The sequence below is a fragment of the Tyto alba genome, unplaced genomic scaffold (assembly GCF_018691265.1).
Source record: "Tyto alba isolate M040663 unplaced genomic scaffold, T.alba_DEE_v4.0 Super-Scaffold_10, whole genome shotgun sequence".
NCBI lineage: Eukaryota > Metazoa > Chordata > Aves > Strigiformes > Tytonidae > Tyto > Tyto alba.
In genome coordinates, this window is record NW_024881262.1 from 26,974,303 (window position 1) to 26,995,049 (window position 20,747).

General features: G+C 40.2%; 1 protein-coding gene across 10 annotated transcripts in view; it reads right to left on the minus strand.

Moving 5' to 3' along the window:
- The window catches only part of GIGYF2 (GRB10 interacting GYF protein 2), a 79,212-nt gene that overhangs the window by 6,636 nt on the left and 51,829 nt on the right, over positions 1–20,747 (minus strand). For 3 of the 10 annotated variants that reach the window (XM_032990603.2, XM_042799952.1, XM_042799949.1), the window contains 16 exons: positions 15,989–16,188; positions 15,738–15,900; positions 15,451–15,669; positions 14,745–14,935; positions 13,887–14,046; positions 11,744–11,910; positions 11,255–11,343; positions 10,129–10,236; positions 9,472–9,569; positions 8,873–8,973; positions 7,902–8,063; positions 5,943–6,044; positions 2,840–2,998; positions 1,442–1,678; positions 907–1,029; positions 95–298 (listed from right to left, as the gene is read on the minus strand). In XM_032990603.2, coding sequence (XP_032846494.1) covers positions 95–298; positions 907–1,029; positions 1,442–1,678; positions 2,840–2,998; positions 5,943–6,044; positions 7,902–8,063; positions 8,873–8,973; positions 9,472–9,569; positions 10,129–10,236; positions 11,255–11,343; positions 11,744–11,910; positions 13,887–14,046; positions 14,745–14,935; positions 15,451–15,669; positions 15,738–15,900; positions 15,989–16,188 — 2,483 coding nt within the window. The remainder of the gene's footprint in view (positions 1–94; positions 299–906; positions 1,030–1,441; positions 1,679–2,839; positions 2,999–5,942; positions 6,045–7,901; positions 8,064–8,872; positions 8,974–9,471; positions 9,570–10,128; positions 10,237–11,254; positions 11,344–11,743; positions 11,911–13,886; positions 14,047–14,744; positions 14,936–15,450; positions 15,670–15,737; positions 15,901–15,988; positions 16,189–20,747) is intronic. The other 7 variants (XM_042799968.1, XM_042799963.1, XM_042799956.1 and 4 more) reach the window with 7 other exon arrangements.

The following is a 20,747-nucleotide window of genomic DNA, read 5'->3' on the forward strand; positions in this document are numbered from 1 at the left end:
AGCACCAGACCTGGCAGCACAGTAATGAACAGACATGGAGAACCACCATCTACTGCCTCCCTCCACGTACTGATCAGACGAACGCCGTACGTACCGTAGTATTTCTGACTCTGTTCGGCTGCTGGTGCTGCTGTTGCTGCTGTTTCTGCATCTGCCTCGCCTCTTCCTGCTGTATCTCCAGCAGGGACTTGGTGGTGCCTGTTGGTTTGGTGACATTACCCCAGCCTGACAATTTTTGCTGCTGTTGCTGCTGCTGTTGCTGGAGGGCCTTCATTAGTTCACGCTGCTGACGCCTTTGCTGTTGCATGCAAGACAAAAGTGCTTGTCCATACTTTCACAAGATCACTACTATTCAAATGTCTAGCTGGGAAACTGGTTTTTAACTGATTTCACTCTCTTCTGGGGGAATCTGGTTGATCTATTATTTTTTGAGCCACTACACTTCTTCCAAAGAGGGAGAAATTAAAGTAACCAGCAAATACAAATTGTTTATTAGGACAGATGCCAAATCATGACTGCAGCCAGCTAAGCATTTGGGGTCTTGGAGGAATACCTGCTCTCCTACCATGGCTTGCAATTTTCTTCTTCCCCTTAAACTGCCCTGGTCTTGTGCATAACTGGAGTACAGATGTGAAATAATTTTCTATTGTTTTGTGTGGTCATATACTCCTAGAGTTAAAAGGGCACAGTTTTCCCTCCTTTCAGATACTTGTATTAGGAAGCTACAGAAACTTTCAAACAAGTACTTAACTGAACCTGTGCCTGAAAGATAGGACTTTACCTGAGTTACGGGATTTCAAAAAACATCCATCCTCCTCATTCCTTCTAATAACTTAATCAACAGTTAAGCAGTCACATGGTTGAGCCTACTCTAACAAGTTACACTCCATTACTGTTAGTATTTACCTCTTCTCGAAGCTGCCGTTCCCGTTCTTCTTCTAACTTCTGGATTTCTGCCAATGACAGTGTGGTCTGGGATTGGCAAGCTCCTGAATTTGATTGCTGACCCCATGTTGAAGATGAAGGGAGCTGGGCCAAAACCCACGTAATTAGGAATTACAGAATATTTTAGAGAATATTGCTGAATTACAATAATGAAAAATCAGTATAAGCCCACAGCACAGGCAAAGGAAAGGCGACCTTTAAAATTTAACAACACACCGGAAAGTATAAAATGGTTTCATTAAGCATGAAAAGGTATGATGTATAAACTGTATGTTTCTTTGAAATGCCCTCTGATGTATCACAGCGTCAAGGACACAGGGTATCAAGAATAATATAACACATCGCAGCCTGAAAAATAGTAATCAACTTTGATCTCCCTTCTCCAGAGTGTTCATCTGCCCCTGTTCCACTCCAGCTTGTCTAGACAACCCTGACTCCGGCCGGGGCTCTACTACACTGAACTGAAGGAGGAAGTTAAACTGTAGGAACACGTTACCTTCATTTGTGCAAGTTGCTGCTGTTGCTGCTGCTGCTGCAGCCGCCGTAAAGCCTCCTGCTGCTGCTGCCTCTGTCTCATTATTTCTTTCTGGCGCTGGAGTTCCAGCTCCTTGCGCTTTCGCTCTTCTTCTTCAAGCCGCTGCCTGGCTGCCTCTTCTTCCATGCGTAGCCGACTTTCTTCAAGTCGCCGTTGAGCTTCCTCCTCTTCACGTGCCCACTTGGCAGCCTCCTCTTCCTTCCCAGACATAAAGAGGAGTAAAGTAAGTAGACTTAGAAAAATCTAATTGACTCCTACTCCGCGGTATTGACATTCTACAGAACAGAGAGAGGCCTCTGTATCTGTAATCTGCACTGCTTAGGTTGTTCACTTAGCTTTAAATTTCTCAGGCAAGAAAGACTAATAATGTAGTCTATAACTTCTAAAAATGTAAGTTTCCCAATGCTCCACCAAGGAACTTGGAAGAGAATGACATCTCCCTAGTTCAGGCTAGCTAATTTCATACCACTTTCCTTCTAGGAGTTACACACCTTTCAGTCTGGGCTTCTATCTGCTTAATGCAACTTAAGATTCAAGCATTGCTACGCTTTCAGTGGCCTGAAACTTGACAGGAATAAAACAAAAGAAGAAAACAGGTGACAGAGATATTTACTGTTGTTACTCAACACTAGAGTAGCAAAGGAAAAGATGCTTCTGCCAGCAAAGTAGGTGACTGTATGGTGGGACAGAAACCGTGATGAATGTCTTATAAGGGAGGGCCCTGAAGAAGGATTTTTAAATAATAACTGGCAATTCTGAAATGGACAGGGAAGTTAATGTGAAGCCAATCATGTTTCAAGATTAATTTGATTTAGGGACTGTGACAGTATCAATTAGGGGACTGAAAGCTCAGGCTCCCCAGGGCAAAAAACGCCCTGTTATTAGTAAAACAAGAGAAGGGAAGAAAAAAAGCTGAAACTTTGATAGTGGGTATAGTCTTGGCACAGTACAAAAAGATTGGCAAAACTGATCGTCTCAGATGACTTTAATAACAACAATTCTACAGTAAAGGATCAGAGAGTGACAAGTGAAAACAAATTATTATTCTGGCACTGTACCCTGCCTTTCTTCTGAAGAAAGGAGTAGAAATACCATGCTGCAAAGCCATTCTTAAGGCTCAAACATGAAGGAAACCACTCGATCAACACAAATCTCCTTTCCAATGGGCAGATCAGATGCTGATTATTTCATTTGAAAACAGGATATAGGTAAAGAACCTACCTTTAATTCACTTGACACTATCTACAAGCTTTGCTTTCCTTCACCAACACCAATGGGCTCTTGGGCATTGTTTCAAAGCTTGTTCGTTCTGGCAGCCTCCATAATTAAATACAATAGGTCCCTTTTGCCATTTTTCACCTGTTTACGAATTAACTCCTCTCGCTGCCGTCTTTCCTCCTCTTCTCTTCTTCTCTCTTCCAATCTTCTAAGTGCTTCCTCCTGTTGTTGCCGCTCTTCTTCCTCCCGTTGCCGCCTTAGTGCAATTTCCTGCTCTCGTTGTCGCCTCAGGGCTTCCTCCTGGAGTTGGGAACAAAATGTCAATCTGTAAATGCCATTTTATTGATGAATCGCATCAGAACACAGACTACAACATGGTCTGGCCAGATAAATGGCCTCAAGAAAAGCTCCTTAGCTCCAAGCTAAGCACTACCAAAACAACTACATTAAACACTACAGACTCCTGTGTTAACAAGTTTTTTGATGCGACGTGTGTCTCGTACATAAATGAATTGTTTTAATGAAAAAAGAAACACATGAAATAATTGCCTATCTTTGGTTTTAAAAAGAATGGTGGTGTTAATGAAAACACAGGGTGAGACCTTTCCAATATGTACTAACTGTATTTGAACATATACATATATAATAATGTGTGGGTATCATTTTTTTATTCATTTTTTGGGGGGTGTCAGCTATTAGTTGGAAGCTTTTCCTACTTACAGGAGTTTCTAAACACTGACTATTCAAGTGCACTACAAAACTCAAACCACATCTCCAGACCCCAGAAATAAGCTGAAGTGGTCCAGTGCACTTAAGGACACTGTAACCTATAGAAGTCTCAGAGATGTGGAACTCGATGAAAGGGCTTTGACTGGGCTGTTCCTACACTATTTAAATACTGTGGGCAACAACAGGTCTCTTGAGGACTTTCATTTTTGCACTATCCCTAAATCATTTAAACAGCTTCAAATCAATTATGGCTTGCTTTCCAAGCAGCAAAATTATTTACTTAACTCAAAAAAACCCATCAGTACCCTTTCCTCCTGCTCCAAAGATCAACATAAGCAGAAATTTCTCCATTCTGCTAATAGCTTTTTGGAGGAATCGGGCACAACCAGCCTTCAGCCAGCTTCCTGTATATTGTTAAACAGGAGCACATCTGTGCAACTTTTCCCCCAGTTCTGACTTTCTCTTGCACAAAATAGCCTCTGGTTTTGCTGCCTTTTCTGATCTCTGAAGTCCAGCAAGTGTGTTAAGGCCACCCTGCTTTTCATCCCTACTATTCTTCTCTCCCCTTTTGGACTTATCCTACCAGCTCAACCTAAAGATACTACTTTTTGGACAAGAACTTTTTTAAGATTTCATAAATACATTTTCCTTTTGAACAATCAATACTGTGCAATTGTGCTCTTACAAGTTTTTTTTTTTATAAGCAATACATCCTGTGAATAATGAAGGGACACTAGTTGGGCAACATAAAATAAATTTTGAACTCTGGTAAATCAAGGAAGTTAATTCTGAAGTCTAAGACCCTTTTAATAAATCTGATACCAAGCCTTCATATACACACAGCATAAATAAACTGCAATACAGTTAACTGAACTACTGGACCAGGTTTCTCTCTGACAATGGCTAACTTCAGACGTCTACAATGTAACTGTCAGTAGACAGAGCATTTCTTTTATAAGAAATCCTACAGCACTGAAGAACTGCTGGCTGCAAGCCAAGAAGTAATTCATATTCCTGTATATCACTTAAGTGGTTTAGTGCTAAATGTAAGTGCACTAAGTGTTAAGTTTTTCTTCCTCTAACTAGACATAAAACAGTAGCCTGTGAATCACTTTCTCATTAATCAAGTCCTTGATTTGTAACATTCACAAAAGCTTCAAGCACAACATACAACACCTGGACCACTTTTGTAACTTGGGCCTGTAACTGTATTAATGGGACACATGCAGTCAAGTCACAGTAATCAAGTGTCCCCAGTACAAGTGCTGAAAAATTGCTGCTTGTTGTTTCTTTTACTGAAAAGTCTACTGAGGAGGCTGGAGGTGTGCCAGTCTGGGGTTTTTTTGACTAGAGACCACAGACCAGGATCTCAGCTCAGGATGCCTAGCTGCCAGCCAGGCTGGGGGGGGGGGATGTTTGGCACTAGTCACTGATGTAGCATGTTCATCTCTCTCAGGTGCTACAAAGTCACCAAGTCGTCCTCGTCCTATATGACAGCAGTTCACTGACATCTCTGCCCTACTCTCCCTCTGGGAAACGAGGCTAGAATTGTCATTGATAAAGCTGTAGGGATCTCTTTCTTGCTCAGGCATGCCAAGAAAGACACAGCTGAATGACAGAAATTTAAAAAAAACAGACCTCTGTCCCCAAGAGAACTATAGATGAGCAGTGTTGTACCAACATGAGGGGTAAAAAAAAATATCTACAAGATTATGAAAAGCTGGGAAACATGTGGCTGATGTAATTCTTTTTTCCTACTCTTCACAGCTACAGAAAAGGTTGTCTTAATATATACTTCTGTATCTTCTAATTATTCAATGGTTTTGTTTGAGCATGTGACCAAAAACATTCAAAGCTCTCCAGCTTTCTGTCACTGACTTGTATGGGAAACAGACTCATTCCTTTGGCTCTTACTGCTCCCGTATTCATCGCTTCCTGCTCCAAGAGAATCCCAATATTCTTCAGCATCTTTTCTAATAATTGTTTTCAAACACACATATCTTGCTGTACAGACAACTTATCTTTTAAAATATCTGTAATATTGGAGAAAATCCTTAAGCAGCAATCCCCATTTCAATAGACTATGGATTCTTAAATAAAATCTTATAGAATTTTTTTGCAGTTAATAACACCTCCAATTCTGCTTGTCTGCGTTACTAGGGCTTAGAAATCTTTTCATTTTGGGGATCTCATCTTTGAGCCAGGTACGTTGAAGGGAGCATTAAAGGTATAATTCAGATAAAACAATTATTAGCTAATTATTAAACCTCAAATTTTGTTCCTGCAAAGCGATCAGTCATTACAATAGGAGATATCAGACCAGAAACAAAAAAAGAAATACAGGAACTACACAAGCTGGGCATTACTGTTTGCAATTCTACAGTGCAAGTAATTGATGAAAACTATGAACAGAACTGGATTCAACATTTGGTATGACATTTCATCCTAGAGAATTTAATTTCTATTAGTTATTTTTTTTTATTTAGAATTCACCATCAACAGCATATTTACTAACCTTATATACTAGTCTTTTATGCAGTATTACATCAAAAGCCTTCCTGAAGTCCAGGCAGATTAAGTCTACTGCTTCACCCCTCTCAGCTCTCACTGTCATCTCCTCAAAAGAAGTTAATCAAATTTGTTAAGCATCATCTCCTCTGTATAAATCCATGCTAATAAATCAGTTCATCCCTGATTCTACAATGCCTTCCAGTACAGAAGTCAGTTTTAAATATTAGACCAGTTTCTTTTCTTTTTTAAATACAGAATACAGTATTATTTTCTCTTTCCAGAGAAGTGCTTAAACTCTTTGTTACCTTTTCAAGACATTACTGCTCAGAATTAAGCATTGTGGCAATTATTGCATTGGTAATGAACTAAGATACTTGCTGTTACTGCTTTTCAACCCCATTCTGCTTCCTCCTTGTAAATATAATTATTTCCCATGACATCTCAGAAAGAGAGAGTCAGATTGTTTACTGTACAAATCCAAAGTGGACAAAGAACTTTGGAATTTAATGGACATTTCCATGAAGTTATACACAGTAGCAAAACTGTTAGTCTCAAAAAAACCAATCCAAGTCTATTTGAAGCCACCATGGAAGACACACATTGAGTTACCAGGTGATCAGCTGAAAAATTACTTGTCATTGAAACAGATAAAGCAACTTAACTCAAAAGTTAAACTTTTGAGTCTATTATTGCTTTAATGCTACAGTAAGGCTTGAACTCAAGCATCAGAAAAGAACGCTTTTCTACTGTATACCATAATGACTTTCTGTACACAAAGTGGATAAATTAAAGCAAGGAGCCATTTATTTACGGACTTGACTCTTAAAAGATACCATGAAAGCTAACTACATATCATACTGCAGTCTATTAAAATAGATCTTCAGTGACAAAACCCAAACACTGAGTAAATTGAAGTCTATGACAAAACTTGCAAATAAAACTAAAGATTCTAGAGGCTTCCTCAGAAGTGTCTGATCCTTAAATCAGGAAACACTCTTTACAACTGCCTAAACACATAGCAAATATTATAAATGATACAATTATTTTTTATTTACACCTATTATTCATGCGTTACTTTACAGGGCATTTACGGACTCTTAGTGAATAAGCTCAACAATGTGCTTACCCTTATCCTTCATATGCAGAGTGAATACTAACTTCTGCAGTCTTTCCCTCCTACGACACTTAAGGAACGATTAATCTTTCTTCCATATAGAATTCAGAAGTAAATGCTAGAAATGTCAGGCTAATAATGTCTCCGTTTCATATTCTTGTAAGATTAAAAACAAACTACAACTCCTACGTTCATTCTCCTACTGCAACACAGATCACATAATTCATTTTAACAAATCTGCTTGTCCAGACTACATCCCTTCCTTTCCCAAATATCAACTCAAGAAAATAAAGCTGACAGATGCTACCACATAACCCAGATAATAATTTATTCCAAAAAAAATATTTAATAAGTTATAAAAAAAAATAGGGAAAAAATAAGCTAAATGTTACATCACTTTTTTTCCACTATAGCCCTCTACATTTTATTCGTTTGAAATAGCTGCTCAAGCTCCAGTCTACTCCAGAACACACCCTTATCAAAACACTAGACTGCACAAATGGTGAATAAAAGATTAAACACACAATAACTGGTCAACTAACTCAAGTCTAATATTGACACTAAGCAGCTGTGAGGGAATATTCCACATGCAATAAAGCCTCTCAGCTCACAAAAAGAAACCTATCTCAAAGTGAACCACCAAAGCCCATTTCTCAGCTTGCAATTTGGGCTCTTAAGACTTAAAATCAAGAACAGAAGAAGAATCATTTCATATACTCACATGAAAAAAATATTAGAACTGTCTTCATACACACCTACCAAAGATTAATTAGACCCCACAGGATTCTTAAAGTGAGTTTTATAAAGTATTAAAATTAATTAGAGATGAACTACATTGAGGAAACTCACTTGCTTCCTGCGGGCCAGTTCTTCTTCTTCCCGTCGTTTCCTCTCATCTTCCTGCTGCCTCCTAAGTAGCTCTTCTTGTTGCCTCCGAAGCTCCTCCTGCCTTTTCCTCTCCTCTTCCTCTCGTTTGGCCCTCATTTCCACTTCTCTCCTCTCTTGCTCTAGCTACAATTCACATAAAACTATACTCAGATGCAGGTAACGTATTCCTACACCATTTCTTAGGGCAACTCTGCTGAGATTACTGTAGCAACGTAACAGATGAAGCCTCTGACAGATGCTCTCCCTTAAGTGTAATTTTACCTATCAGCTGGCTGCCTAGTGGGGTCAAATTCCTGAAATAGTCTAGAACAATTTCTGACAATTTCTGTTCTGTAACAAACACCAGATCTCTAGTCAGTCCTCCTGTATCAGCTCCTCAAAATAACCCCTGACTTTAGAAGCTAGTAGCGAGTTGCTTTGCAGTCACCATAAAATAATCAGTTTCAGGAAATGTACAGATTCATACAGGTTCAAACTTACAAAAATAATTTAATACCAGAGTGAGTGTGAAACAACCCCGACAAACAGGACTCTCACGATTTCCCAAACCAATTTTGGTGAAGAGATGCAAGGATTAAGAGAACAACTACCTGCTCCTGCTCAGGTTTTGGCATGACAGCTCATGATGATCCCATTTTAAAACAGAGGTGGCTAGTGAAGTGTTTTTAATCACAAGTGTAAAAACCGTAACCACTACTTTAGAGGTCAGTAGTACCTTCACAGCAATGGTTTCCAAACAGCAGTCCACAAGGATTTCATAACTGGTTTCTATAACCCCTATTCTCTTTACAGTGCTTTCCATGAAAATCTAATCAAACTTGTACAGAGCGACCTGAAGATTGAAGAGCTAATAGTCTTCCATTGGCTCAAGAAACACAGTTACATTGCAGAACAGCAATCCCAACTTCTTACAGTACAAAACGGTTTCTGACCTTTGCAGCTTTGGCCTTCTCGAGCTGCTGAAGTTGTTCTAGAGCTGGTCCCTGAGCTGCAGTATCAATGGGGAGATCCCAGACACTGCTTCCTTCCCAGACTAGATAGTGAAGAAAACAAACATTGACAAGCAAAAATAAGCACATCAACAAAACACAACTGAAAGGGGAAAACCTTGTGTATGCTGCTACTATGTTTTATGAACTCAAATCATGGTAACACATTATTCTTAGTCAGTAGATGGCCACCTTATCTTCCTGTAGAACAAGGCCTGTCCGTTACTGAAGCAAGGCTGGGTTTCCTACAGAAACCTACACAAGAACCAGCTATTCAAACTCCTCCCATCAGTGCAGAATACCTTTATAACATAACACTCAATCCCTTTGGACCAAGACTTCCCATTACCATCAGAAAAAGTTACCATAATCTTCACAGCTCTCAAATGGAATTTAAACTGGAAAGTAATCTGGACTAGTTAAAAAATACTGATGCAGCAATCATCTGCCCTAGTGTCAAAAGGGGAGCGATCATCTCAAAGATGCTGGTTCCTAATCCATGAACTTTTCTCAACAGACCTGACACATGCTAAGCATCTTACCTGTAGGTTGTGAAGCTGACTGAAGTTCCCATATTGAGCCAGTGTCCGGCACTGACACAGACCTTGTAACAGGTGGCATCATGTTCTGTTCAGATATTCTGTAATACCAACAGAAGAGTCAACATGCCACTTCCAGGGAGAGGAGTGCTCTGAACACGCATGAGATTCAGTAACTTGTAACATACTCCTTTCCTTCCACACCTCTATTTAAAACAAAAATACGATGTGGACAACGCTAGTTGCTTGCAGAGTTCTCGCTCATCTCATCCCTGCTGCCAAGTCAAGGGCTAAGCCAGCTACTGCTGCAGTTTCGTATTTGCTGCTTATAGGCCAGTTTGAGGAACAAGCATCTAGCACCGCAGAACTCAACTGGCAAAGCCATTCTGTTACCAGCACAACAGATCTGTCAAAAAGGTACGATTCTAACCATACGATTTTTCCTTGCTTTCATAAACATTCTCCGAGGTAAAGGCTACATATCTAAAGAAGTATTCGACATCCTGCAACTGTTTCATATTCACAACATTTTAAAAATATGTAATGCTCAAATATGAGCAAGCTTGAATAGGACAGACCACTGGCAAGATTATAATTATTATTATATCCAAGTTAGAGTATAAGAAGAACAGTATTCAGTTCAAGCCTGGACTAACTCACCTCATCTTCAGGGCCTGGAACTGTTGCAAGAGAATAGCGAGCTGCTGCTGCTGCTGGGACGAGAGCGCTGCCTTTTGCTGCTGAGCCAGCACCTGTGCATATTGTTGTCTTCAAAAGAGAAGCAGAGAATCACTGGTATTTGTTCACTTGCTTATTTATATAATGCTGAAGTTGTGCGTAGATTCATTCTCTGGGACTAATGCCCACTGACCTATATAACGTACATGCTAAGTACTAGAGGAAACCACAGAAGGGGGCCTTGGAAAGAATCAAAATACAAGCATACAACACACTGGGCCACATGAGCAGAACCAAATTTCTCTTCACTCTCAACTATGTCAACTGGTTACTGCTGTCCAATGTTTCTCTTGTTAACTGTGCAACACTACTTCCCTTTTTCTATAAATTAAATACAGATTGCTCAAATTAATCTTTGATGACTGCCCACCTGCACAAATCAATCCCTTCCCCAGTATGTCAAGGCATCCCCTAGTACAGGGGCAGGCTCTTGGCTTATCATATCATAAGCTGACAACCAGTATTTAAAATTCATATTCATGGCACATGCTTTCAGGACCCCCTGAACGAGTAGTGTCTCCGATTGGTTTCTTTTCTCCAAGCTCCTACAAAACAAGTTGTTATAAACTGGCCAGAACCAAACAACTGACAACTTTGGCAAAATGGATGACAAACTGCTTTCTCCAGCAGTTACCTTCCACCAATCTTCAAAAAGCTGAGCAAGCAGCCCAAAAACAAGTTTTGCCTTCTACATCTCCAGTTCAAAAGACGTGTAGCTTTCCCCTGACTCCAAAAATTCCCAACTACATTACATGGATAGCCAGGATTCAGTTTGACCATAGTGGCTACCTATGTTGCAGGTCTACCGAAGTAGCCACGCGTGATACCGAAAGGGACTCTGAAAAATGTGCCTGAGGTAGCCACACTCTGTCCTGATCCTGTAGGCTATCGAGCCTCTGGTGTGTGTGGAAACAGGCTATCGCTGTTGGAGGTGAAGCACTCCCAGCCCCATTGCCCAAGGAAACAATGACAAGAAGCTGAACCCGGATGATTAAAAATGCAGAGCAGAACACAGCCACTGGAAGATCTCTGGGACTGGCAGTCTTACTGGATTAAAAGATGCTGATACTGGAGGTGCTGCATTTGGATCAGGGCCAGCTCTTGTTGTCTAGTCAGCCGCTCTTGGTCCAGCTCGCCCTACGTTTAGGAATTAAAACATTCTATTTTAGTAACATATATAATAGCAGTAGTATATTGCAAATGCAAGAAATGTAAAAGTTGCATTCTGAACTGAAAAGACAAAGAAAATAGAAAAATAGAAAAACAACTGAACAGAGATCAACAAAGCCTGTAGTATGGTAACTGTGAAGTACACAGCATTTGTATGGATCACAGGACCAAGCCTTCCAACCACACACATGGCAAAAAGAGCATTTTTAAACTGAGCATCTTTTCTCCTCTTAAAAAAGTAATTTAACAGAGTTCAACTTCGGTGCTTGGAATACCTGCAATTCCAAGCCAGAGCAGTCGACACCTAAATAATTCAATTTCCATTCGTTACAGGACTATTTGAATACTGTAACTGTTGTGTAATTACCAGATGTGGAAGCGGTGCCGGGCCTGGCGTGAAGGGAACCCTGCCCCACATTTTCATGATGTCTCCGAGCGGCTGGAAAGTCTCATCGCAGGCTCTCTTAACCAACAGTGACATAGTGAAGTATCCAGCCTGGAACCACTCTGCCATCTCCTGATTACTGAAAGGACCTGAAATAACATCAACCAATACACAGCGGGGGGGCAAGGGGGAAGGTAAGGCCAAGTTGAGCATACTGGAAACAAAGAGCATGGTGCTTGTCAAAGTAACACAGTGCCTAGCGTCCGGCGTTCCTGTCCGTCTCATCCACTTGTCTGGACAGACAGCACGTTCAGGGCTGGAGTGTCAGCGCACGCAGCTACATTTTCACAGTGGCTTCAGCATTCCCCCCAGATAGTCTTTACTGAAAAGCGCACGAGTGCTTGTACCACGCACTGGAGGGAGACGAGTCAGCGCCGAGATGAAAGCCGAGCGGCCACGGCAGTGGGGAGCTCGCTCCAGCCCTAACACACGTCCTGCCTCGCAGCGAAGCTCGCTACCTCAGGCTCAGCACCAGGCTGACAACAGCTGCAATTTCCAGTGTGGATCTCAGCAGTACCTGCTAGCTGACAGCGCTAAAAGCGCAAGCACAATTTTCCCCGCATATACTGCATGGATAATTAAAACAATCTTAGCCTGTTTCAACTCTCGCCTTCAAATTGGAGGAATTCATATATTTTACAGAAGTTTTGGCTCTGACACATAGCAGGCAAGCAGATCCACCTCTGAGTGAACGATTACATTTTTTAAGATGAGGAATCCAGTTTGTCTTTCCTTTCTCAGAAAGCTACACTACTACTTTTTCCTGAGAAGGATTTTAGTCACTCCCTTCAAAGGGGGACTCCTCTACTAATTTTACATATTCAAATGAACACAAAGCCAGTATGAAAAAAAATAGATTATTTAACAGAGAAAGAACCACATAAATACAAGTTTTGCAAAAATAGCTTCTGAAAAGCAAGAATGTTCAGTAATTCTTGCCTTCTCTGTAAGAAGTAGCTTCAGAAGGTAATTCCTCCTAGAGAATATGAAACCACAAAAGGTTTCCCAAGAAAAAATTATATAGGAGTGTTTACTTCTGGAGGTCGCAATCAAAGTAGTACTCCAATAAAAAAAACCTGTTAGATCATCACTGAGCAACATACACCCAGCAGTGACTAACATGCAATTTAAAGCACACTGAGCGAATAAAAGCGCTTTATGGTTAACAACCTTTAAACTTAAAGGGGTGAGAAGAAAACCCTGAAGATGAGTAATACCTGCAGACAAGAGATTGGCACAGACCCCACAGATAACACCCCCACAAATCCTAGCTAGAGTTCACAGCTGAAGAAGTCATTCACACCAAACAGTGTTAGCAACTACTACTTAAGCAAGTACAGCAAGTAAGGAACTCACTGCTTAATTGCACTTCTGGGAGGCAGCTAAGCAGCTGCTAAAACAGAGCCCCAAGATCTCCAGAAGAAAAGTACCTTCTGAAAGCAAAGATGCAAGTATCTATACAAAAGCCGATTCTGACTTTCATGGCAAAAATATTCAGATTTTTTTAAGCAAGAACTACAAGCGTGAACCAGTTGGTATTATATGAGCTAATAATGCATTGGTGGCAAGCAGAACTTAGATTGGGATTATGCATGATCATTGGCTTGTGAAAACTTGTTTTGTCTTTGCTCTAGATTCTAAACAAATTACCCTTCCCTGATTATTCAATGTCTTCAGGCTGAGATTAGAAAACTGATTTGAATGTTTCTCATGGATCCTTCAACAAGCTACTGAATGGTCATGTTCTTGTTTTGTTTCCACTGTTATGTGAAAATCTGAGTAACTACTGGCGTGAAAACCAGGTTTTAGTCTAACCTCAATTTACAGAAATATGAAGTGATGGCAATTCTTAGCCATGATAAAGTATAATTCTGGACATTAAGCATGCTGAGCTGATGGGGGCAGTGATGGGTAGAAGATTTATTTTCAAAACCTAATTCTAGAGTGGTAAACTCCCTATGCTGCTTTTGTAAAACCAAGCATCAGTATCTGTCGGTGGTAATTTTGTTTAGAACTCTAACAGTTCTCCAAAACAAAAGAGGAAGTGTAAAGGGCACAGACCTACCCTGAATTTCTCCTTGTGGATCTTTGTAGTACCACTTCTGCATGGCTTCATGGAACAATGGCATAGAGGAACCCTTTGCTCTGTGCTCTTGGATTTTTGCTGCTAGCCTTTCATCATCAAGGGCACTGTCCTGCAGGTACGCCACCATTTTCTCTGCTTGCTGCAGGAGACATCAAAACCAGCAAGAAATACAAGAGTTAGATGTGTTCTTACAGATCTGAAAATGAGTGCACCAAATACGACAATCTTGTACTACACCCAGTGCTCAGGAGTGTGCCAGGAATTACAGGCAACTCGAGGACTGGTGTAACTGCCCCACAAACCCTGAGCTCAGCCTACCACCTTGTCAGAATTCTAAATAAGCACAGTTCACCTGCTTAAGTAAAGCTTTAAAACGACTTGACAAGAAGGTCCCACACGATCATAAAATAAAACAGGTATGGGAGCCCTAGCGTGAAAAATGCTCTACACCCCAGCAGTCACTAAACTTCCACGAACATAGTTTGCGCTTCATTTATGGTTTTTTGTTGTTTGTTTGCTTGGGGTTTTTCAAACATACTGGGCATACTGTTTTATGGTTTCTCAAGGGAAATGCAAGACTACTTGACGGTGATCAGAAGCACTAGGTTCTCTAGCTCTTTAACACTGGGTCTAGTAGCCTTATTCGGAAAAATACTACATAGGCTTGAATTATTCTCAAAAAAAAATAATGGTGGAAAGAAAAGTAGCTTTCAGTATACACTGTGGAGTGTAAAGTTTCAGCTGCATTTCTGTTTTTCTGGGCTTCAAAAATTTTTTGCATTCCACATCTCTCCAGTCTCACCATGGTCAACAACAAAGGAATTTGAGCAATTTTACCTGCTCTAGGTGTTTGAGGCCCTCTTCATCATCTGGGTCAGTGGGAATGTTGCCCATGCCTGGAGCAGCTGTGACAGGTGTCTGAACTGGCCGCAGAGCAGGATTTGAATTGGAAACAGGAGGAGAAATATGAGCAGGAGAAGCAGTGTCTGCAGAAATCTGTGGCAAAGGCTGAGCAACAGAAGCCAAATCTAAAGAAGAATATTACAATTAGTTCATTACCTTTAGCATAAATGAAAATCACTTTTAATAACCTACTGAAGAAAACAATCAGCACCTCAAAATTGGTACCAAAGCAAAAGTATTTTCAGATCTTCATATATGTATGACTGCACATTGGTACTGTTTAGAGCACAGGCACACAACCTAACTTCAAGGAACAAACAGTTTAGTTCCAACAGTGTAGAACTCAACACATTTCATCATATCCTGTTCCCCAACCACATACGTTTGTCCAGACTGATCTGCTCTACCACAGCCAGGCACATCCAACACTACCTCATTTTTCTCTAGATTGTGTTGCAATGTGAAGTACCAGTGCACTGCAAAAATTTGAGATGGCATATCCAACAAATCCTGTATTTATACACCAGTTGGTGAATTCCAGCTTTTCATCACCGTAAGCCAGTCCTTGACTCTTAAGAGGCCAAAAGTAACCACAACAAGTAATGGAAACTTGCTACAATTTATTTATCAAGTTTATTACCTTCCCCTCTGTTGGACATTTTGGCTGGTGGTGTATTCTCCGTTCGATTCTCTTTATCTTCTGTTTTTTCTGTTCTTTCTGGCACAGACTCTTCCTTCCTTTCAAAAAGGCTCGTCTGCAGCGGATCTGGAGGCTGGGATTTTGGTGGGGTATCTGACCTGGCAGCCGGTGAAGATGTTTGGACTGCTTCTTCCACTGCTTCTGTAACATTGCATGGTTCTGGGTAACTGAATTAACGGAAATTCTACACTGCAGCATAGAACAGATGCGCGAGAGGTCCCCCTTACCTGCCACTACTCTATCTGTTTTCTCCCCCTCCTTCTTGGTGGTCTTTTCATGATCTTTGGCTTCTTCATTGTGGCTCCCTTCAGAGTCGGATCTTTCTTCCCCTTCTTCCACAGGTCGGAAGTCCATCTCCTGTTCCTCAGGGATTGGTTCCTTCTGCACCTTCTACAAAGTCAACATTATCATCCATAATCCACCTGACATAAGAGGGCATTTGCTCACAGTGAACAAAGGGCCCGAGACAGCTTTTCACCTTTAAAGAGAGAAACGCTCCAGAGGAGTCAAATGTTCCCATCTCTTCTTCTGCATCTTCTAAGCACCACTCAGGGAGACTGTCCCTGTCGTCATCCATGCTGCCACTCCCACACCGTACTCGCCGATAACCCCGCTCATCGTCTCGTTCCCGGAAATCGAATTCAAACCTCCGCCGTCGCTCCATGTGCTCTCGCCAGCCTGCAGAACAAGGGCCGTGTAAGGCGGGGGGAAAGTAACTTTACAAGACAGTCTCAGGGGTAAGTAGCTTACTTGGAAGGATGAAGGGGTGGGTGACAGGTTGACAAACAGCGACAGAAATTCAAAAAGCCCCTACAGGGTACGATCCACCTACAAACAGGCATCTTAAAGGACAAGGGGAAGAGGAGCATCTTACCATTAAGCTGGAGACTTTCAAATATTGTCCACTGCATATCCCTACATTATAAATTGTGCCATGAGTGTTAAAAAAAACCACCCAAGTGTAAGAAAGGTTGGGCTACACAATCTAAAACATGCTGGAGCACCAAAATAAGACCAGCAACACTACATGCTGATTGAATTTACCAGCCATCATTGACCAAAAATTGGTTTTGGCATCTTTGTACGTGTAAGATTTCATATTTTCTGTTAGGCAATCTGCAAGTCACATCCTGAACAAACCACCCATGGTTTTTTTCCTCTTGCTCTCAGAGACACTTTTGTGCATATACATGAAAAATGGACTGACTACTGTTCAAATACCTTTGAAAGGACTGTTAAATCTCTTAAATGGTAATTTTTAAGTCACAGAATACCAAGACTTGGAATGATAATAAGAGGGGAAACTTTCCAAATTCAAGTATACATTTTATTTCACTTTTCTTCCTATTCTGTTCAGAAGACATCTTCATTTAGCCAAGCTTAAAATCCTCTGACTGCAATAATGCTATTTAAACTGTAAAGAACTTGCTGCTAAGGAAAACAAATTAGAAGTTAAAGGATTGTAAACAGCCTTCTATCCAATAGAAGCTATCTTTATCAGAAAGATGCAAAGCAGAAATGAAAGCACCTTAATTTTCAGTGCTTTTAGTGGTGGCTGTAGGGTTTTCAGGCCGAAAAAAAAAATTCTTTTTTTGGTCTCAGAATTTGTGCAATCAGTACAGTCCCACTGTTTATCAAATGGCTACCAAAAAAAAAAGTCACAGTGAAGAACAGAAACGTTGTCCTCCATTCCATTTGCTTCATATGAATGAGGAATATTTCCACATCAACCCTAATACCCTAAGGATTAATATTGACCATGAAAAAATCCACTTTTGTCTCACAGACACAGGGGATGTAAAACAAACTCCTTCAAGAAACACTATGAAGATTATATTTTATCAAGGAAACACGAAAGGTTAGACTTTAATAAGGCCTTCGTTATACCATATGTCCTTATTTGCAAATAATTCTACTGTATAACTTAACCTATGCTTCTAGTTATGCCTTGGAAACAAATAACATTTTTGGTATGCAAAACTGTCAAATCAATGTTCTGAGGCAACCCTTTTAACGTCATTAAGGAAAAGTATAAGGTACGGTAAGCTTGCACTTATCCCATCTTTTCTCCCTGCTTTGAAGTAGTTTTAACATCCTAGGCCTGTTAAGTCAACCACTTGTTCATCAGTAGCTTCTCAAAAAATATGTAAGCAAAGACAAATGCTCACTGAAGACGCACTAATGAGAGCCAGTACTCCAGAGAGCTGAAGTATACTTTCGGACACTTCTAAGATTCAGCTGGGCAGGGTGCTGGGCCATCCTGTCTAGACCATGCTTTTGCCAAGAAAGGTCAGACAAGATGATCCTTGAGGTCCCTTCCAACCTAGTATTCTATGATTCTATGAAGTAATAACCATTTCATGCATCCTCTTCAGAAGAGGATGCCTGCATCCCACCCTGTGTACCTCTGCCCACAGCACCCTGGCCTCCAACTAGTGCAACCTCCAGAGATGCAGGTTTCCAAGGGCCTTCTTTTCAAGCAAGTCATACATATGAGTACCTCATTAAAATGCTGCTCAATTTTAGAATAAAAGCATCTCTGGGAGCAACAAGCAATTAGGCAGTACAACACAGTCAACCTGAATGAAAAGGCCTGACACTGAAATTCCGTTGACATGGCATCAGAAGCAGTGTTTACTTCCCCTTTCCTCATCAGAAAGAGCAACACACCAAAATCAGGACTTCCTTTGGAATCAGAGGGCTTTTTCCGAGGTTTACATGTTAAGAGGTTGCTGACAACCAGACTGGATTTCTGATTAAAACTACTGGCAGGCATCTCCTCAGTACAGCCAGCACCGTCTGTGTCAGGTTTCCCAGTATGTGGAAAAAACAGAGCTATGGCCTGAACCTGGCAATGCCATATCGTACAAACAGATTAATATCTCTGCCTATTTGCTATCCTGCGGCTCACAAATAGCTGAGCATCTCTTCTTCAGCTCTCTTTTGTACAAAAGAGGAAGATTTGGTATTAAGAACTTTCTATACAGCCACAAATGGATCATCTTGAGACTATGCATTGATAAAAGCCTCTATTATTTTTACACAGCTCACATGCCTACATCAGGAGCACAGGCTCTTCATAGTGGGACCCAAACCCATGGGTTTTGAGGTGAATTCTAAGCATTTTGTTAATTCCAGGTATCTTCAAAGTTCAAATTGAGAACTTAAAGAGGTTTTGTTTACCATATGGTCTGCCTGTGAAAACTTAATCACACAAGATCCTTTTATAACCAACACACTTCCAGAGCTAGGTGGATAGGCAAAAAGCAGAGGAAAGTGGAGCAGACACATGTCCTTGTTTCTTAACAACAACAAAAGTTTATAAAAGCCTAGTTAGAATATAGTGAACAACTCAGGTTTGAAGTAGAGGCCTTCCAATCTTTAAAGCAAGCCAAAAGTAAAGACAAATCTTAAATTCTTACCTGAAGTTTTTAAATCAACAGTTAGGACACAAACACTGCTTTAAATTCAGTCCTGTAGTATCATCAGGTACCAGTTACATGATCAAGATTCCAAGTTAAAAGAAATAATTTTAAACTAAATTCACCCCTGAAATTTATGGTGAACAAGGTAAAAAAAAATACTGGCTGCTTAAGGAATTCCAAGTACACTTTCGTCTCAATTATTAATAGCTATTTATCTCATAGAAGTTATATTCTCTAATTCAGAAAAAGAGATTTTGAAAGTATACTAGAACAATACTAAACGCTAAACAGAATAATACTTAATACTAAACAAAAGACAAGGGAATAGTACACATAGTACTATTTTGGCATATACTGCCTAAGCCTAATTTTTATTTTGCTCAATTTTAGAGCAAGATGCTCAAATACACTTTAGCTGCTTTAAGATAATCAAGAAGCACAAAGCACAATGCCCAAAAGGTAGGACATCTACTTGATTCACAGCAGTTTTTTCTGATAATGGAGTGAAACAAGATAAATTTGAAAATATTTTCCAAAAAAGCAGCAACCAAAAAATCTTTATGTAAGATTACAGACTAAGGCCTCTTTACTTCCCAGGAAAAAGATCTTAATAGAGCTGCTTAAGCAAAGACACAAAATCATACCTTATCAGAGAGAAAATTTTAAGCAAGACTGCATGATTTCTATCCCTTAAGGATGACTTGGTAACCAAAAAAAAAAAAAAAAAAAACCCAAAAACCCAACTCTATACATAATTCACTCGTTTTGCGACCAAAAAAGGTTTGTATGTGTATCTGATAAAATGGACTTGCTCTGCAAATTTAAAGGGTAATCATTGCATGAATGCAAGAACTGGAGCAACAGAAAGAAATGGCTTTTTAGGTAAGCAGTCATTAAAAAGATGATTAGAAAAAATAAAATTCAGAGAACTTTGAAGCAGTCAGTGAATTTGAAGCTGTGGTCACATTTTTCTTACACATATTCAACCCAGTCTAAAGATCCTATTTCACATCTACAATAGCAGCGGTACCACATTTACCCAGAACAACTAGCAAAACAACTCCACTGTGCAAGTCAAGGAAAGATCACTTCTCAGACTTCCTAGTGCACAGACAGTAGTAGAAAAAGTAGAAAACCCCATAAACTCTGACTGATAAAGCCTGGTGATGCAATCCAGACAGTTCTCATGCTGCAAAACCAGACAAGTTTACATCCTTCTGAATTAAGTAGTAGAAGGAAAAAAACATTAGGCTTGTTCATTTTAAGGAAAAGTCTGACCAGTTTGCTTCTTCACTTTACTACCAGAACTCAGAAGATCACTCACTTCATATGAGGCATAACCATGTGAGAGGAGAACAGTTTAAATACAGTGTGAATAGATGACAGATCCCTTCAACTATGTCAAGGGAGTTTAACTTTAGCTACAGTAAATCAGACGACAGAATCTGGGAAACTATACTTAGGGGTACCAGACTGCTTCAGCAGCAGCAGTCCATCCTCTTGATCCTTTCTGTATATTAAAAAAAAAGCACAAAATTAGCAGATTTAGGTCAGCCATCCTGCAATAAACACAGCTGAAGGAACAAGAGAAATTTAAAAGCTGGAAAAACAATGGTCTGTGGGAAGCAAAGTATTCTTTACTTAACAACAGAAGAAGACAAACTCAAGCTTGACAACTTCTAAACTGTTCTCACCCAAAAGGAAAAAGAAGAAAAAAAAAAACACAACAAAACAACACGCAGCATACCATCTAGTAGGAATATGCAGAGCCAAGCCAAAGGAAGGTCCAGCTAAACAATGACGACAGTACTC